Source organism: Puntigrus tetrazona, chromosome 7 (assembly GCF_018831695.1).
Source record: "Puntigrus tetrazona isolate hp1 chromosome 7, ASM1883169v1, whole genome shotgun sequence".
Taxonomy (NCBI): Eukaryota; Metazoa; Chordata; class Actinopteri; order Cypriniformes; family Cyprinidae; genus Puntigrus; species Puntigrus tetrazona.
Window position 1 is genome coordinate 30234483 of NC_056705.1, and position 19241 is coordinate 30253723.

The window sequence follows — 19241 nt, forward strand, 5'->3', positions numbered from 1 at the left end:
TCGCATATTTCAGTTTAATTTCATGTTTAGGTGAATGACACTGAGCATATTTAAAAGCTGTTTGTGATGGGCTTTGGTTCATCACATGACTCACATGTATTTTAAAGGTACAAAACAGATTTCAGTAATTTAATAGTATATTAACATCATATCAATTAACAAAATTAAAGTATTTTATGTGTAATTTTCTTAACAGATCTACTACTTACGCAAATGCTGATCACACAACAAACAATACAAAACTATAATGCAATGATAAACATAAAAGATGAATTCATTGTTTACCTGATTAGCTCTCAGTGTCTGTTCATCATTTCATAACTGAATAAGCTTTAACCAATGCAGTATGAGCCAGAAAGACAATTGATTAGTTCATCTCCTGAGTCTTTTGAACTAATTAGTAGAGAACCTATAGGACATTGCGCATGTGCAAATGAACAAATTACTGCCCAAGGTAACTCGTTCTTCCCGAGTAACATTAAAGATTTAAAAAAAACCCTGAATTGTTCAAGAATGACCCATCACTATTAACTGCAAATTAAATTTAAACCCGTAAAACCAAAAACATTGTTACCATATTTTTTTACGGTAGAATTACTGCAACCATCTGTACATTGTACATTTTTTTTTTACAGTGTAGACTTAATGGTCAGTGTTTGCATATTTTATTTTATTTTGTAACCTATTTGTTCTACCGACAGACGTGTTTATTGCGTCTGGTTAAGATCTAGATGTTCGTTTAGACATGTCTTAAAGGACCCTTTTAGCCTTTTAAACATTTGCAGATAAATTACAGACCTGGACCTCATATCTACATCTTTGTGGGTGTTAAATTGCCCGTGGTTCCCCCATTATCACAGAGATGCTAAACAGATTGGCTCTCTACATCACAGCCCCAAAAACATTCCAACGAGGAGTAACAAACCCCCGTGCCATTCACCTATGGATTCACCAGAGACGTGGTCTGGCCACGCCATTGCAATACCCACCACGCACACACATAAGGACATTTTCTTTATTTTAAGCCATGATTAAACAATCAAGAATATATATCATATATGCTTGTGTTGTATGTGTGTCCCTTTATCTCATTATCCTAATTACAACTCCTTATCTGCTTTAGTTAGACCCTAAATTCCTATATTCATGTCTATGAGCGTATCTCTACTTTGATATCTTCTAGAGGGTTCTTTCCTGGTATGAAAATGATTCCCCTTGTTATCCCTCAAATGATGATTTACCGTATAGAATCAAAGTGCATCATACCATTTTTACTGTGTTTTGGAATAAAGTTGCTCCAACTCTCCAAACCAGCAATAAAGATGTCAATGGGCCATAAAAGCAAACAAAGAGACTTTCTCCCGCTCAAAATCCATGCCTCTGATTGGCAATTCCAATCAAACAGTGGGTGTGTCAGGGAACTATCAAAAAGTCCCTAACATCAACTATTCAATGCTCAAAATGTTCTTTTCTTTGAGACAGATACTCTACAGACTCAACTCTTGAGTCCAACCTTCTGGTAGTTACCTTCAAATAACTTTGCCATCTCTCTGTGGACATTCCAACCTTCAAGAGGAACCAGAGGAAAACCCCCAGCTCACACCTAGAGAAACCATCAAGAACTTCTTGTCTGCTGCATCAGGATTCTTTTGCAGCAACAAAAACTAATGCAAGTAACTTTTATAACTAGTTGGATGCGTGTTTTGGTTTTAGCCCATTTTAAGTTGAATTTTGATTCTTTGATGATTCTCACTAGGTTGTAGTTAATTGATGTGAAATACTGCCATTCTTCTCCTTCTCTTTCTCTCTTCCTTCCTTTCCTTTATCCTATGTATAAGTGTTTTGTTAACGTATTGTATGTCATCTATAGCCTTGTTTATTAAATCCATTATATTCACAATTGATGGTCTCTGGGTGCTGCTCACAATTTCACTGAGTGTTGACCCTTGCTACATGCTAAATTACTGCTAGCACTGCAGAGTAGGAAAACTACTCTTCTTTGGCCAGGAAAATAACCTTTCCTAGAATTGATAAATAATTGCATGTTAAATGCTACAGTTTTTTATAGGTTTGATAACGTTTCTTCTCTCAGTGACACATTCTTCTCCAACATTTTTACATCAAAGTTACAACAGAATTGTATGAAATAGTCTAAATTATATGCAGCGACTCATATGAGGAGGTTTAAATGACAGCTTATTCATTCAGAAAACTGATTTTATTTTTAAACATGAAAAATACACCTCATATCTGACTACGGAAATGGCTGGCCCTAAACCCTAAGAAGTGACCTTTGAGAAAAACGATAATTACATTTTTTTTTTAAATGTAAATTTCTGGGAATATAAAACATTCTTAACTTTATTCTTTAGTTACTAAGTAAAATGACCTTCAATTTTCATTCTAGTGTTCAGTGGCCTTTATGCTGAACATAATAAAAGCATCTTCTCAAAAATACATGACACAGAGATAATTCTTTACAGCTGTTTTACCCGTATTAACATACTATTTCATTGAGAATAATGGCTCAGAAGACCTAATTGAAAATACATCCAAAGACTTACAATACAGACGGAGAGGTTTCACGGTACAAACAACACACAAACCAACACAGTCATGCACTAACACTGCGTACGTGCTATGGCCTAATTACATGAATTTTTCACATTCACCTGCAAAATCTCTGAACGTCCACCTTTTTGAGCATGCGTCCAGACCGTTTTGGAATTAAACATGACTCACAACATAACCAGCCTTTGCTTGAATAAAAACTCTGATGTCCTTCAAAATAATCATTAAAATGAATATATTTTTGGCCAGTCGTCCTAACGCACATCCACCTCTCACCGCAGGTGACTCATCTGTCCAACAAAACAACACTGAATGAAGAAACATTATTAAATAATAAAAATGGCCATGTCTGAGCTAGTTTTTGTATGCTGCTTTGTGAGGCGATGTTCAAGTGTGTGTATGTCTGAGCATTCAGTGCTCCTTTTCTAAACTCCCTACATCATTTTATATAAGATTTCCTGAACTGTACAAAAACGACTTTCAGTTGGAGCATGTGGACTGTGCCAGACTGTCTTATTATGTGGCTTATCAATTCTTTAACACACCGACCTACCTTCGGACTAGCAAACACCCACAAACAAACACTCACATAAAAAAAACCCATTAATAGAGCTTTGTAATCACACAGTCTTGTAACACGTATTCACCTGCTTGTGACCCAAATTCCAGACAGGTTCATCTCGGGGACCCGCGTCCTAAGACAAATGAGCCTATTCCGTCATAGCTGCAAATTCAGCAGCAACTACTTCACTTAAAGTGGGACTTCAGGCTCTATTCAGCGCCATTCAAATGTTGGTTTTAATTCTGGAGGTCAAAAAGTATAACGCTGTCAGTGCAAAAAAAAAGCCTCTGGAAGTAGAGGAAGGACAGGGGATGGGAAAGTTAGAGGGATAGAATGAAAAAGAGAGAGCCATACGGAGAGTGACTGTGATGGAGCGGCGAATGAAAGGGGGGGAGAATGATTGAGAGTGAAAGCCAGAGAGAGATAGAGGAGAGACGAAAGAGGAACGTAGGGTGGGGAAAAACAAATCTAATTCCTTGCAGGATTGCTGGTGTCAAACGTGCTTATTTTTGTTTCTTGGGCGTCCTCCCATGTAACTTTCCACTCTTGCTCTTCTGGCTCTTGCTCTCTGACTGAACTCTCAGAGTATTCTCTCTGTTAAATGTTGTATTTCTACATGTAGAATGTAAAACATTAAACATCTGAAATAGCGATCTTAACTTCTTTACCTCCAGTCCGGCGTTCTGAGTATTGATTATCGCTTACGCTCCCAAAATGAAATTCATTTAAGCTTTATAAAAATACATGAAATCACAATGCAGAAACAAAATATGCTCTTAATATAATTTGCAAGGTGCAATGGTTCAGTGAAGTCGTTTCTTCCTTTAGTCTTTCAGTCTTTCCTCTGTTCATCCATCTCCCAGATTTTTCAAATCAGATATCTTGAAAGATCTGAGGAGTTGTGATATTATACGCAGTATCATGCACATTGCATTTTTTGCGAGTTCTTGGCCATTTCTTTTCTGGGAGGGGGGAAAAAAAATAATATTGACTTGTGCAGTTTTTATTTTGAAACTCAGAGTTATGTACATATTAAGTTATCATTGATTGTTATATTCTGTAAAGGTATGCTTGCTGTCAATTCTGGCCGTTCCAAGAAAGTTTGCCTTTTATTCAGAGACCCAAAATATTAAACTTTACCAATGACATAAAATTTCATTAGCTTCAGTAGGTATTCATACATATTGATCGTTACTATAGATATATGTGTCTACATGAATACATCAAACACAGCTCGACCGTCAGGGGCGTTATTCCTACTTTCATGGACGCCGGTGGCATCATCATGCTCTGGGTTGCTTTCAGCAGGAGGAATTGCAAAAAATGTTGTCATCCAGGGCAGTATGGTCTTTGAGAATATGAGACTGAGAATATTTCTCACAGAGCAAATACACGAACTACGAGGAATTTAATAAAATGGTCAGCGTTCTAAATTATTTGTGTATTGCTCAAGACCAAAACGTATATATATTGCACTCATCGTGAATGTGGTAAATGTAAAGTGTTAGCCAAAACAAACCTTGCAATTATCTCAGATATACAACATAACTCATTAGCCTTGGCTCATGGTGGTGTGCTCATTATAAATAGCTCAGCGTACAGCCTGGAAAATATTTAAAACAGTAAAAAAAAGGGAAAAAGAGTCTAAAATACCAGAAAAGTTTGAACACTGGACCCTTTTGGACTCTAAAGTATGACATTACATTTGATGTAAAATACGAAACCAAGTTCCATCTGCAAAGAAATTTACTTAAAATGGCATAATCTTTTCTTTTTTTGTAAACCATCTTCACATTTCTGTGCCATTTTCTGCAATTACATTTAACCATCTGGTGTTTGTGGACGAATGAAGGCATTTCCACTCAGATTTACACAGGTGTCCTTACAGAATTACCATTGGCATAGTTCATCACATTAACTACAAACATTTTTGACCATCAGGAATTCGACTAGAATAACATTTTAGCTGTTTCATGATTTAAACATAAACCTCTTTTAAAAAATGTTTCAATGAATGTTTTCATTACCAATATATGCAGTGATATGGTTGCGATGTATTAGCTTTTTTTTTAAATCTATTTATTCATTAATTCATCCATTCTCTGTGTGTGCATATGCACAATATATTGGAGGTTGCATATTATGGAAAATCTGTTATTTTATTTTAACGTTCCACATTGTGAATGGTATCTTTTCAAATAAATACAAATAAGATAAAAAAATAAAAAAAATAACGAAAATAAAATATGCTATATTTCTTTCAAATAAATGTCACTTGGTTTTGATTCCTCACAAATTCGTACAGATTATTATAAACTCCACATGAAATGTTGAGATGAGTTCTACACAATAACAAAAAAATTTAATTTGAAAAATAAAGCAATACACACACACACACACACACACACACACACACACACACATATATATATATATATATATATATATATATATATATATATATATATATATATATATATATATATACACTGTAGCCTGTATATGCCCACCACATACCAAACTGCCACTGCTTGACAGCCATCTACTTATCAGCAAAAAGAAAACCTATGACAGACACGTATCTGTGTGGGGAATTTGGGGTAAAAAATGGAAAAATCTAAACCATATGCTCTATGCTTGGTGACACACAAAGAGGCAGAAAGTGATTTTCTTTTGCTATAAGTAGCTAACATTTTTCCTTCATACACTCAGTGTTCTGGCAGGCGGCCTGTTCCCCTGCCCCCATCCTTAGGGAAGAGTGTCTGTGTGTGTGTGTGTCTTTGTTTCAGCATATAAAATTACATCCGCCTGACATGCGTTCAGCCAAGCTCCAAACAGCACAGTGACTCATTACATCATCACCAGAAGAGCCAGAAGTTCAATCAAACGTCCAGATTCTCATGGCCTGTGAGCGAGCGCGCAAACATGTGTTTTCTGTCGATTTGTGAAGTCAACTATTCAGTGAACGCGCAAGCCTGTGAGAGACACCAGCAGCGAGGGTGAAGCGACAAAGCAGCGTTCTCACAGACAGCCATCAAATCGCTCGAGGTAGCTAAGCCTAGCTGTTGGTTTCAAGCAGGAACCTCACACTGGTAGTTGTCACTTTGGTCCTCATCTGCATAAAGCTTAGCTCTGTTCTTTATGCGCTGGCAACAGTCGCCGCATCCAGTATGTTGCAGGAAATCACCAACTCTTATAGAAAATGAATATCCGACCGTTTTGCTGTGCCATATAAAGTAATTCATGGTGCTGTTTCCATGAAACGTGGCCGTGTGATTGGATATTTTTCTCTACAGATGGTGACATATTCACAGGCTGGACCTAAATGTCAAGAAGTTGCCACCGCATCAATAGTCAGCACCAGTGGCAAAACAACAGCTGACAGAATCTGTTTGGCTCCAGACACTCCGAGTCAAAAGCGCCATGTTTGTTCAAACTGAGCACATGCTTCACTCAGGTTCTGTGGATTCCAAAGAGTGGATTTTTAAATCTGGGAATTTAATATAGATGACTAGCAATGCTCGTGACTTTTCCCTCATGGATCAAAGTGTTGAACATCCTAGAATAGCATGTCTCACATTTATAATAAACTAATAAACTGCAAAAATATGTTTTTTTTTTCTTTTTATTGTGTCTTATATTGGTAGGGCACCAGGTGAGCCAGAACTGGCGCTATTACCCCACCAGAAAATAGGTTCATGACGCCCTTACTGAGTCATGCCATGCATATACGACCCATAGGACAGACATTACTTCCATATTGGTCAAAAAGAAATACTGGTAAGGTTGACAAACTTCCCAAGAACCCGATGTCCATCGACTGACCATTAAGGGCGAGATTTACGAACATGTTTTGGCGCTAAAATAGCACTGATTTACTAAAGACGCACAATTTGCAGAAACAAGGAATAAGGATTGTTATTTAAATACGTGTTTGTAGGAGTTGCCCTTTCAGATGCAAAAATGATGGGAGCAGTGTATTGAAATGAATCACGCAATATGATTTACTAAAGTTTGCGCTCATCAAATTAATAGTATGCCACTATTTCACACCAAAAATCTCTTGATCTGGCTGCATCTGTGTATTCTGCGCATTGTTAGTAATTCACCAGCAGATTTTTTCCCCTCACGAATTGCGCTCTAGCGCTAATTTGCTTAGTAAATCCGCCCCTTAGTGATTATGCAATGTATGCTAAGAAAACAACGGTGGTAAATACGTTCATGTTTATTATTGCGGGTTCATCATTGTTCTCATGTAGGTTCAACTGGACTTCTTTTAGGGCATTTAGCTTGACATTTTCAGGTTGTCTAAGGATTTCACAACAAGCCAAGAAGGTTAGACGCATCCGAAGGGCACTGAGTTTGAGACGGAGCACAGATGTCAATATAACAGAGGAATCAGTATGAGTGGATGTTCCAGTGGAGTGCAAAAGGATATGTGTGCACTCACATGTGAGAGGCTGCATTGCACATGAAAATGCAGCTACGCTATTCAAGGAAAGGAACATTTCAGCAGGGAGAGCTGGGACTTTAAATCATCCAATGGGAATGGATTTTTCTAGTCAGGTCAAACTATTTCACTTGTGAACTTTATGAATTATTTATATGGTATGTAATATTTATATGAGGTTTTCTGTGGTTAATATAGACAACTGGAGAGTGGGCGGCTGATACACATGGTATGTAATATTCATATGTTTTTAAAAACTTCCAGATGGGTGAATAGACGGAGAAATGGGTAGACTATTACTCCAGAACTGTCACCACTGAATGCTTATCATGCGACAACTGGACACAGGATTAGAGCAGCTGCCTAAAACTCCGCTGCATTGTTGTCATTGACTTGAATAAAGAGGGGCTCTTTTAGGTGCTTCAGAAGGCAGGCGGTCTCTGTGTGGAATCATCAGGTTCCTCCAAAAGAACATGAAGAAAAATCTTTCTAGTAGCTTGTTAGAAACTCTGAATGTTAGAACACCTGCAGTGACCAAACGCAAGGGTCTGTCTGTATCCCAGGCCTTCCTCATAAAGGAAGAGCCTGAAATACACACCAGTTTCTGTACAAGTTTTCATAATTCAGATAACAAGAACCAGGACCCCAGGGTGCTTATCAGGAGCTGCTTTCTGGCAGTGATGCTGCCACCGCCAGCTGCAAGAGACAGCAACTACATCCTTCTAAGTGCCCAATGGACTGGCTTGTAAGACACTGGCTTGACCGTCTTCATGAAGAAAAAATCTATATGTTGTCCATTAAATTACATATTACGAAGACATTTGCCACATGGCTGAAATCTACAAGCATCCATTTTGCACAACATACCACATTGTTTGGAAAACTTACTGCTGAGACCAAGACAACAATGTGTCTTTAGTACACCATCTAACTAAACATCACTCTAGTGTCCTGAAACGAATAAATATTTAAAGAAAAGTATGTAGTGTATATTTCATTTTTTGTGCGATAGTTACCTCAAATGATGTTTGAGTCTCTTGCTGTGCTGTTCTGTTAGAAATCCAGTGTGCAGTCACTCTCTGTCCTCTGTCTTCCACTGAAAAGAAAGAGATGTACTGAAATTATGGGACGGAATAAATGTTTACTGACATTTAAGACCCACTATTAAGGTCATTGACATATAAGAGTGTTCATGATAAAGAAAAGGACAAAAGTTTTTAAAATCTCATTTAAAATGCATGCGACAGGTTCTCAGAAATGTAATCTTTTTATTCATTTTGATTTGAACACATTTCAACTTTAATTTTAAATGCTCAAGTCATGTGGTGTGACCACCAAGAAAAAATTATTTTAATATACTTTTATTCGGTAAGGATGCATATATATATATATATATATATATATATATATATATATATATATATATATATATATATATATATATATATATATATATATATATATATATAAAAATAGAAAACAGACAGAATAGATGCACAATAAATGCATTTTTAATTTAAGCATAAGCGACTTCTTTCGAAACCAATAAAATGATTACTGATCCAAATCATTTGAATGGTGTATTTTTAATATATATAAAAAACATCTTCTGTTCAATGAAGTTTGAGTGGCATTATCATATGACATTTTTCACATCACAATAAAAAGCAGCTAAATGATCTGAGATTTACTGAATTAGGGTCCTGGTCTGGTTTCAATGTGTACCCCGAGATGAAATCCTGCAGACACCCCCAGACTCCTAACCATGTTTGTGCTTTTATCAAGCCTGAAACCTTATGAAAGTTGAACATGGACGCGTTACTTATGAGAGTACAACAGAGTTTGGCAATCTAGGCCCGGTATTAAGTTAATCAACTCCAGAGAGGCAGCTGAAAGTGGGCAGCAGGTCACACTATTAATCTCCCTCAATCACTCATGATTAAGAGGAATAATCATCCTCATAAATCATTTTGTACGACTCAGCTTTCATGCACTTGATTTAAAGCTCTTGAGGGATCCAAAATTAGACGCTAAAATTACAAGCTTTTACAAGTTGATTATCAGCACAGCAAAACTGGCTATGCATTCTCTCTGATAAAGAGAAGAACAAGAGGGGAGAGATAATGAGAGGTGTGGGTTTTTCTCTTACCTCCCTCTCTCTTTCCCAACGATAGCACTTTTCTTTGCAAAAAGAAACAAATAAGCATCCCCTCTCAGCTTGATCCCAGACATTCGGGGTCTCACACAGAGCTGTCATGCCCACAAATGTGGAAAAATAAGATCATTACTGACCTCGCCATATCCATTTATGGCCGGAGTTTATAAAATATGACACGCGGTAAAAGGAAGCAATATAATTGATCGGGAGGGGAGTGTGTCGGCATGCTCCTCACGAGACCATCTTTTTTCCAATTTGCTTTTCTATTTCCAAATTCTAATGGTCTCATCTCTTCTAATGCTAAAATATCTGACTCGTCTTAAATCAGCGCCATCTAAATCGCTGCGGCTTGTCAATCACGGTGCGATGTTTCTCAGAGTCTATTCCGGTTGTAACCGCGGCTCTTTTCCACAATAAACATCATCAAAGGCCAAGTTTGAGGGTTGGGGGGACGTAAAATAATCAGCCTGTCGCCTGCACAACATAAATCCAGAGAATCCATCAACGCAGACTATGGCCCTCTAGAGAAAACCATTTTCCAAAACTAATAGGTTTAGAGAAGGCATTAGCTGCAAGCCAGCCTAAGACATTGTTCCCAAAGAATGATCTAAGAAGGCCAGAGCTGGCTCGAGGGCAGTTGCTCTTCAAACACAGCGAAATTGACCTTCCTCTGGTCGACAATTATCTGCCCGTCAAGTCACTCAACTGCCATGGGGGTCCCAAAGAGCCTTACTTTTTCACTTTCTCTCTTACCAGGTTTTTAGGAACAGACCTCAGGAGAAAAGTAGAAGTCTGAGATAGAAGAGGATTAGTATTCTTCCTCTTTTTGCTATCTGTTCGTTTCCTCTCTCCCTTTCCTTAGAAAAAAAAATAGTACTTTCTGTATTTATATACAGTATATTTAGACTTGCTTCAGGAGTATTAAAAAAACTAAAAAATCCTCATATTTTAACACCTCCGCTCAGGAATGCGTGTGAAATCTTTGATTTCCCGATTCTCACGCCTCATTACGGAGAGGAACAATATTGAGGTCAGACCCGAGGATGGGATAGGTTGAGTGTAACTGACAGATCCGACCGGATGTCAGCCTTAAAATGTCACAAATGAAATATTGCACCACATGTTACAGAAGTAGGTTACGACCATACCGTGCTCTAAAGAGGCCTAATGAGTGTATCCAGATATCCAGCACAGATGTTAGGAAAGCACGTAACGTATCGATCACCCGGCGAGGACAGAATACAAATAGAGAGAAAAACAGACGAGATGATTATGATTTCCTGTCACTACTGAGAGAGTTATAGGGGGAGAGAGAGAGACATGCAAAGAGTATTTAAAATTTGCAAACAATATGGGTTCTTCAAGAGAGCGGCCAAATAGCTGGTACAATGCTGATATGTAGCCAACCTAATGCGCAGTATTGTAATGTTCTTTGCAACAATATTTGCTCCAAAACAGCTTTATTATCAAAAGATTTTTAATGGGCTAAAAGTAATTTTGCTCCTGTCCCAGCTGAACGTTTTAGAAATATGCCATTTGTAGGTTGACTTCTGAGAAAAGGGTAAACGCCGAGGTACTGAGGCGCACAAAAGATTGCTTCACATTAGTGCAACTAATGCTGTTTGGGACGTGACTATCTGTTGTACATGGCGATTTAAAAAGTGGTGCTATTATAAACTATGCGCTTCAAATTTAATTGCAATAAATTGTCATAATTGTTTATCGGCAAGGATGCGCACGAGGAAAGATCGCTTTACGACTGGGTAAAATCCAGCATGAAACTCTGGCCTCAACAAGACATCTTTCTACATTTTAGCAAACCAAAACTTCCAAATTAAGCAATTGACTGGCCTGGCCAATATATCAGTCTGTCGCAACAGCTGTCCGACTGTGTGAGGAATTCTCTGCGACTGACCAATCTATAGACCACTGCTGAGAGACAGGGACTAAAAACGCATGTCAATATCAGATTGACAGGAAGCATCTGCAATTTAGTAAGTCCAAAACGCTCTAAAAGATGCTGCATGGTGCAGATGACAGACTACGATTTGTGTGTGTGTGTGTGCGCGTGAGATAAGCTGGCACAAGATTGAATGTTGCTTCTGTGTGGGGGATCTCTTCTCTGAATTGTGCCTGGTGCGCGTGTGAGAGAGGAGACAGAAAGAAAGAGAGATAGAGCGGTTTGAATGGAACTGTTTCTATCACTGTTTCCAGGGTGCCGTTTTAAACCAAATGCAATCACAAAGCGCTGCAGGGACCGGGCGTCTTCAGTGACAGCTCTAAACAACACAGGCAAACTCCTCCCTTACCTTCCAACTAACAGCTCCGCCACGCTCCCCGTCTCTGTCTGCAGCTTTTTGTCTCTCTGATTCACTCTCTGATTACCTTTGTCTCTCTTTTTATCTCTCTCTCTCTCTCTCTAACACACACGAGCACTCTTTCTCTCTCACTCATTATATAGCAACCTAAGAATGTCAATTTATAATGCAATCTGACTCATGCAGCCTTCGATATTTTTTTTTTGTTCAAATGCCACGAGCGTTGCTTGTGTAGGAGTGCACTAAAGTCCTCTCGCACTTCAAACTGTTCTGAGATACACAGATTTATCTCACGTCTTTATCAAAGAAGTTCATGCCGCTCTAGCTGATGAACAATGGACACACAAAGCATGAGAATTTTTTGAAATGCTAACAATGTGTGCACTCTTGTAAAAGAAGTGCAATTTAGCATACTTTTAAAAGGGGTAGTTAGCATAAATAATATTCAGGCTAAGACAATAAATGTGACATTGCATGGTATTTACAATGAAATGTCTTATAGGTAAATTTTACATTTAAGCAGCACTTGCAAACATCTTTATGAGTAATTCGATATGGCACAAAAAACATTATTTCTATTTAAACTTAGGTAACGCTATATTTTAAGGCGTCCTTGTTACACGTTACTTGTACTTACTTTTAAAATAACGATTAATTATGCATTATTGCATGAAAGAAACTCTAAGCCAAACACTAATCCTGATCATAACCATACAGTAAGTGCATGTAGTCAATTAATATAACTCAGTACTTAAATGTATAATTACACTGTAACAATGACACCTTAAAATAAAGAGTAACTTGTCAAGTGTTTATTTGTAACGATTACATATTTGTAATGATGAAAAAAAGCAAATGTACAGAAAAAATACAGTGCGCTATATTTAACGTAAATCAAGTGCTTCGCATTAGCTTAAAACGCTGTAGTATTTTAAGGCTTTAACGCATGACAAAAGATGCATGAAACAAAGATCTCAGATCTGTTTTCATGTGTACTGACAAACAGTGTGAAACTGTACTTTAAGTATCCTTAAATAGCCTTTTACTTCATTAAGACTATATACTTGAGATATTAAGTACTCTACAAGCGCACATTCAACTCAATTTCGTACACTACTTTTAGATAAGAGCAGCGTGCAGCACAACTTGATAATATTTGAAGTACGTGATGTATTTGGAAAGACAGAAAGGATTTTTAATGATGTACAGTGGAACTACAGCTTGAGAAAAGATGGCGTTATAATAAGATTCCATGCCACAAAAGTTGCTTTCACAAGGAAAAACAACCATTATCTATTGTGTGAGCCAATTTATGAAAGTCATTATCCTGATAGAAAAACCGTAGTCCGGGGACTAATGGAACATTCCAGGAACAAGGGGCTTTTTAGACATACTGATGAAACCCAAAGTCATCCATCTTTCTTCTCATCGCATAAACATAAGGCGTATAAATGAATAATGGTGATATAACTAACCCATGCAGCTGTGGCGGGCACAAAGCGCTGTGTGTAGACCACTGCGAAAAGCCTGCCTTATTTATACTTCCTGTGCTATTATGTGCATATTTCAAATAAGTCTACAATGAGTGAACCGGGGCCTTTCTCGACGAGAAGGATTCGTTCGACTTATATAGTTCTGCGGTTTGTATTTAATTGCGATGCGAGCAATGTCTTCCACCATTTGTCTCATTTGCAGTTTTTCAAGCTTTCACATCATTCTGTAACAAACAGCACAGTATATAGAAAACGCGCAGGCTGTCCCCGGTCGAACAGGACTGTCTACAGACTATTTACTATTGAATCACAAACACTATTGATGCGTCTCTTTATATTATTTTTTTTCTCTGCAATTAATTCAGCCGCGAGCAGATAAAAGCAGACCCATTTCAAACTACACCGTACTGGAGTACAAGAAAATGGTCTGACTTCAAAATCTTGCACTTAATTCTTTGCGTTACCAGTTTTTTTTTGCAATAATCAGTCAAAAGGACTAGCGATTTTTTTTTTCTGTGTATGTTTAAATGGTTATGAGTCGAACAATGTCACACTGGCTCTGGTGGGTTTTTCTGATAACTGTAAGCAACTGAAAGTGAACTCATTCATTCAAGCGAAAGCTCGACTTGTGTCGGTGTTCGTAATAAATATTCGACACCGTACGGGTATCTGAATGACAGGCGAGGAAAAGCACATTTTGGGAACAATCTGAACAAGCCGGAGACTGTACCCAAACATAAATGAATAAAGTTTTATGTTCAGCATAAAAGTAATGCTGAAGTCCTCCAAGGCCAGCTTTACTACGGTCGATATCTGTTTTGAGATGAAAGATGGCATCAATTAACAACTTGCATTGTATGAAAAGAAAGAGCGAAAGAGAGACTGCAGAGATACAATAGACACTATTATGTGGGAAATCAATTGTCCAGATGAGCGGTCAGTTATTCCAGACATTCATTAAACTAAAATACTTGACTTGAAGTATTTTACAAAGCTATGTGTAATAATCTAAAATAATGTTCGCTGGACACAAGAATCAGTGCTTATTATATGTTGACTATATTAAAACTAGCGGTGAAGCAGTTTTAATATTTGCATTCTAAATTGAGATTTCATTTCTTATACAAAATGAGAACCTGCCTTGCGTGCAATCTGCGATATTAGGAAATGCAAATATTATTTATTATTATAACGTCACAAGACTTTCTACTAGTGTATGTAGAAGTACTAAAGGCTAGCTTTGTGCATCATTTAAAATCCACGTGTAGGTATAAACAAGCTATGGGTGTATGTTAACGTCGACTTCTCGGCTCAGCAGAATATTTGCTCTTGCTAATAACTCTCGCCTGCCGTAGATAATATCGCTAGCCTTGTTATAAATGCATTAAAGGTCTGTCACGCAATATGGAGACTGAAGCTCAGTGCTGGTCCCAGAGTCCCCGGTCAAATCTCAGAGAGATGTAGCAAGTTCTCTAAACACGCAGAACAAGCAGAGAGCTTGTGTCGTTTCTGTTGGAACAGGACTGAACCTGATATCCTGAGACCAACAGCCTGTTTGAGTTTCCATAAAACACACAGTGTTTAAATGACAGAGTAGCGATGGCTGTGATGAAATATTCTAATGGGAAAAAAATGGTCAAAGCTCTTCCACTTTCTCTTTCATCTGCCGATCAGTGAAAATGTGGTGTGCTAATAGAGTGAATTTCTTGCTCACGTTCTGGTTTAGTATGCTGACAGTAATGGATCTGAAGCATCAATAACAGTTTGGTTTAATGGAGCGCGGTCTTTAAAGCTGACATCACGTCATTGTTTTACACAGCTGAAAACTGACTAATGTCTAAAAATCTCATTTGGTTTTGTGGCGTTCATTGCTTTTAAATAAAGATTCTGGCCGTGGTCCTCTAAACTGACCAATCACAGCCCGCATTAACGATTCTTTAAGTACAGGAAATATGAGGAGGGGAGAACGTGTATATTTAATACAGTTAGTTTACACAGACTTACAAAACAGCCACCCAATAATTAAATAAATAATAGTAAAACTCATTGTCGGAAATTATGATTACCCGTCCTGCCTCATAACACAGTGAGAGTTTCTAAATGAACTAAGTAACCGCTCCAAATCATTCAATCAAGTGTTTTAGATTCGCTAGAAGAATCAGTTCATAAGAGTCGTTCGTTCGGGAATCGTCACTCGTTTTTTAGCCCTTTGAGATTTATTCGCTAAAAGCTCGCTTTTGATTCTCGACGTGTGTTTTTGATTCAATGAAAATAACAGACTCGGGTTAGTCACTCATTTGAGACCCGCCTGTGGTTGCACTGCTCTCGCTTGATTCTTTTTGACTCAGCGACGAGAACCGACCGATCAAGAGTCGTTCGGAAATCTTATTAAACTGGGCGGCGCTGTGCTGTCGTTTCACGACGTGGGTTTATAGTATCCGCGCTGGCTGGGCAATACACAGTGCCGAATAATAGTGCAATTAAGAAAGGCAGAATATTTTAGATGAGAACTTCGGATGCATGTTGCTAGCCCAAGCCCTGGCAGTAAACGTCTCCGTAAAGGCTTGAACTGTGGGTTAAAATCACAGTCTCTGAGCTCAGCTAGCCGCATGTCACATTTCTCCCTCGTCCTGCGAATTCAGCCGAGATCAATATTAAGCCTCGCTTCATCTGCTCATGTCCCGAAGCGTGCATCAGCGACAGCGGCGCGAACGATCCGCTGAGAATAAAGTGGTCTTGCGTTAGTAAACGCGGGCGACGTCGCCATCCTTATATGGAAGAGAAATCACTGATGAATTATTGCTCGGAGGAATTAGTTCACGCGATAAACCGAGCGAACGGTGCTTTCACGCGTCGAACCAACACTTTGCAAAGTTATTTAAATGCGTGTCCCTAGCAAGAAAACTTCTTCACGGATGCGCGCAACTGGTTGACAAAGACAACAACTTTCCAAGTAGGTTCTGGGTAAGAGAGCGGGGTCTTACCTTCCTCCCGAGGATTTCCGCCTGCGATTTCCAGTAAACCGTTAAAGAGAAAAACCGATAGCATTACGAGCGCGTATCGTGTCGATGAAACGTGTCCCTTTTTCTGTCTGTGTTTGGTATACATCCCTGTGGCGGTGGGTGCTTTTCCGCGTCTCGCCTCTCGCTGTATTCACTCGCCAGCGTGAGAGGAAACAAGAAGAAATAGATGTAATTGAGTCAGCTAAGCTCTGCCCTCTCGATTTGCGTGAGCCACGCGAACCATTATGTGTTAGTTAAACTGTCCTCCTGCTAAGAGGAGACGACACGACCGGGGAAGGAAGGGAAGGACGTGTGAAGCCTCGGACACTTGAAAACACCCGCCGGGGCTTTCCTCCGGGCATAGTGAACGTGGGACTCAATGATCACTGTATTCAACAGACCCCTGCTGCGAAAAACAGCTTAAAACAGCCCGAGCTGCTCTGCTGCTCTGAAATGGTCTCTCAGCATGGGCAGGCTCGCTTTAGATGGCCGGTTTGTACTGTAAAGCCAAAGATTATTTCCACCAAGGAAAGCAAAGGAGAAGAGAAAACATTTGTGGCATGAGTTATGACGTGCAAGTAAAAATTGTATGGTGACATTAAAAAGTAAAAGCCATAGCCTATTGGACTGTGCAGATGCTGAGGTGCGTCACCCACATTTATGAGATAGTTATGACTTAGAAAGTCACAATGTTGACTTTTATGCCGTAATGATCAATTATGTCAATTTGTCTCGTTTTCGTATGCTAATAATAGGCTTTCGGTCTGATGTGACTGTTTTTGAATCCTGAGAAAGACTCTCTTTAAAAGTAATACTCCATTAATTATAAAATAATTTCATATCTGATATAATTTTGGGAATATTCCTGAAAGCTGAGTAAAAAAGCTTTCCACTGATGTATGATTTCTTAGGATAGGACAATATTTGGCTAAAATATAAAATATGGCAGAGAGAGAGAGAGACCTTTAATTACCTTTAAAGTTGTTTAAATTAAGTTCTTAGCTAATAATTATATATATATATATATATATATATATATATATATATATATATATATATATATATATATATATATATATATGATTGAAATGTACTAAATATCTTCTTTACTTAACATTCTAAGGAATTTTAGCATAAAAGTAAAAAAACTAAAATTTTAACCCAAATTTAATTTGCAATAAATTTACCTGCGATGCTTATGACTGGTTTTTGAACCAGGGTCATAAATAATATATATATAATATAATATATAATAGTTTCACCTGCATTTTTGTATTCTGTTGTTTCCACAGTTCTGCATAAAGCCTTTTTTCCTCATCAGGCACATAAACAGCATCGCGATTCAAGACGTAATGCTGCAGAACAGCTGTGGGCCCGTGAAGAAAAGCCCCACAGCGAAACAATGGAGCCCTTAACGTAGCGTGTGCAGGGGTTTCTGTGACTTTACCATTACTCATCAGTCATCAGGAAATGTTCTATCCATTCAGGTTTTAAACACAGCAACACCATCAAAACAAAGCGCCCGAGCCGTTTACGGCATCGCGTACAATAGGCCTCCTGCAACTTTGTGCATCCAAGCCATAAAAGAGATTGCGTAGAGCCAAGCGGTCTTGTAATTCAAACTGTGGGAGTTTGGCCAGCTGCCTGCAGCTCTCTGCCTAAAGAAACATACAATGGTGTAATACTTTAGGCTCCACGGTGCCATATGCTCTTCCACGTAAGCAGCAAGCCACAGAAGTGAATCAGGCATTCAGACCGCTTAAAAGTTAACGCACTTAACAGAACCTCATCAAAAAGCCTCTTTTCATCATAATGCACTTTTCTACTGTATAACATGCAGATAAAACCATTTTTGTATTATATTATATTATTACAAAAATATTTTTGCTTTAAATCAAGTATTTGAGAAGCAAGCAGGGTGACTTAAAATACCTAAAATACATTTTCCTAAAAACATGATTAACATTAGGTGCTTAAAATAAACTAAAAACAAATTTTTCGGATTGTATCACGTAAGCCTGGCCGCCCGCCTTTCTGCTGGACTCACTGAAAACTTTGAGCAATATCCCGTCTTGTAGGGTCATGCCGCTGTAGACCGGATACCTTAGCTCAACGAAGCTATGATAAATATTGCAATTGCAGACAGATGGTAGATGATTTATTTTCGACCCTGAGTTGTGTCTTTCATAAACTCGTTTTTGGATGGCTTATTTAATGGAAGAGCTTGTAGAGGTCCAGTGAAATAGATCTGAAATTAGAACAGTAAATCTTCCCAACAGGTAATTTGGCTACGGGCCTGTCAGATGTGAGCTAGGATGTAATCTTCACGGTGCACCTCAGCTCAGTCTTTAAAGGCAGGTGGCTTTGCTCGATGATCAGAGAGGGCTTTAATCGTGACTCAATGAGGACATCTTGTTGACCCATAAACCAGAGGAGCTCCACGTGTAGATGATTGCAAATAATCAACACTCACGTCGCTGTGAAGCTGCTTGCACAGAAAGTCTAAGTGAGCTGTGTTGTTTCTTGATTGCTATGTAAATGCCAACCGTCAAGTGAAAGGTGTTAAATGATTTTGCTTTGTTCTGATTAGATTACGTAAGTAGTCAAGCCACATTAATTGGAACGCAAATAGGAAATGGTGAGCTTCAAATAATGCATAACGTAACATTTGGAATAAAACATGAGTA

At 38.3% G+C, this 19241-nt stretch overlaps 1 protein-coding gene across 1 annotated transcript in view; it reads right to left on the reverse strand.

Annotated features, from left to right (window-relative positions):
• Nucleotides 1–17055, reverse strand: part of adam19a (ADAM metallopeptidase domain 19a) — a 68784-nt gene extending 51729 nt beyond the window's left edge. Inside the window, exons 1-2 of the mRNA XM_043245775.1 lie at nt 16537–17055; nt 8600–8679 (exon numbers count right to left, since the gene is read on the reverse strand). Of these exons, the coding sequence (XP_043101710.1) occupies nt 8600–8679; nt 16537–16660 (204 nt within the window). The 5' untranslated portion in view covers nt 16661–17055. The remainder of the gene's footprint in view (nt 1–8599; nt 8680–16536) is intronic.
• Between the last annotated feature and the right edge of the window lie 2186 nt (nt 17056–19241).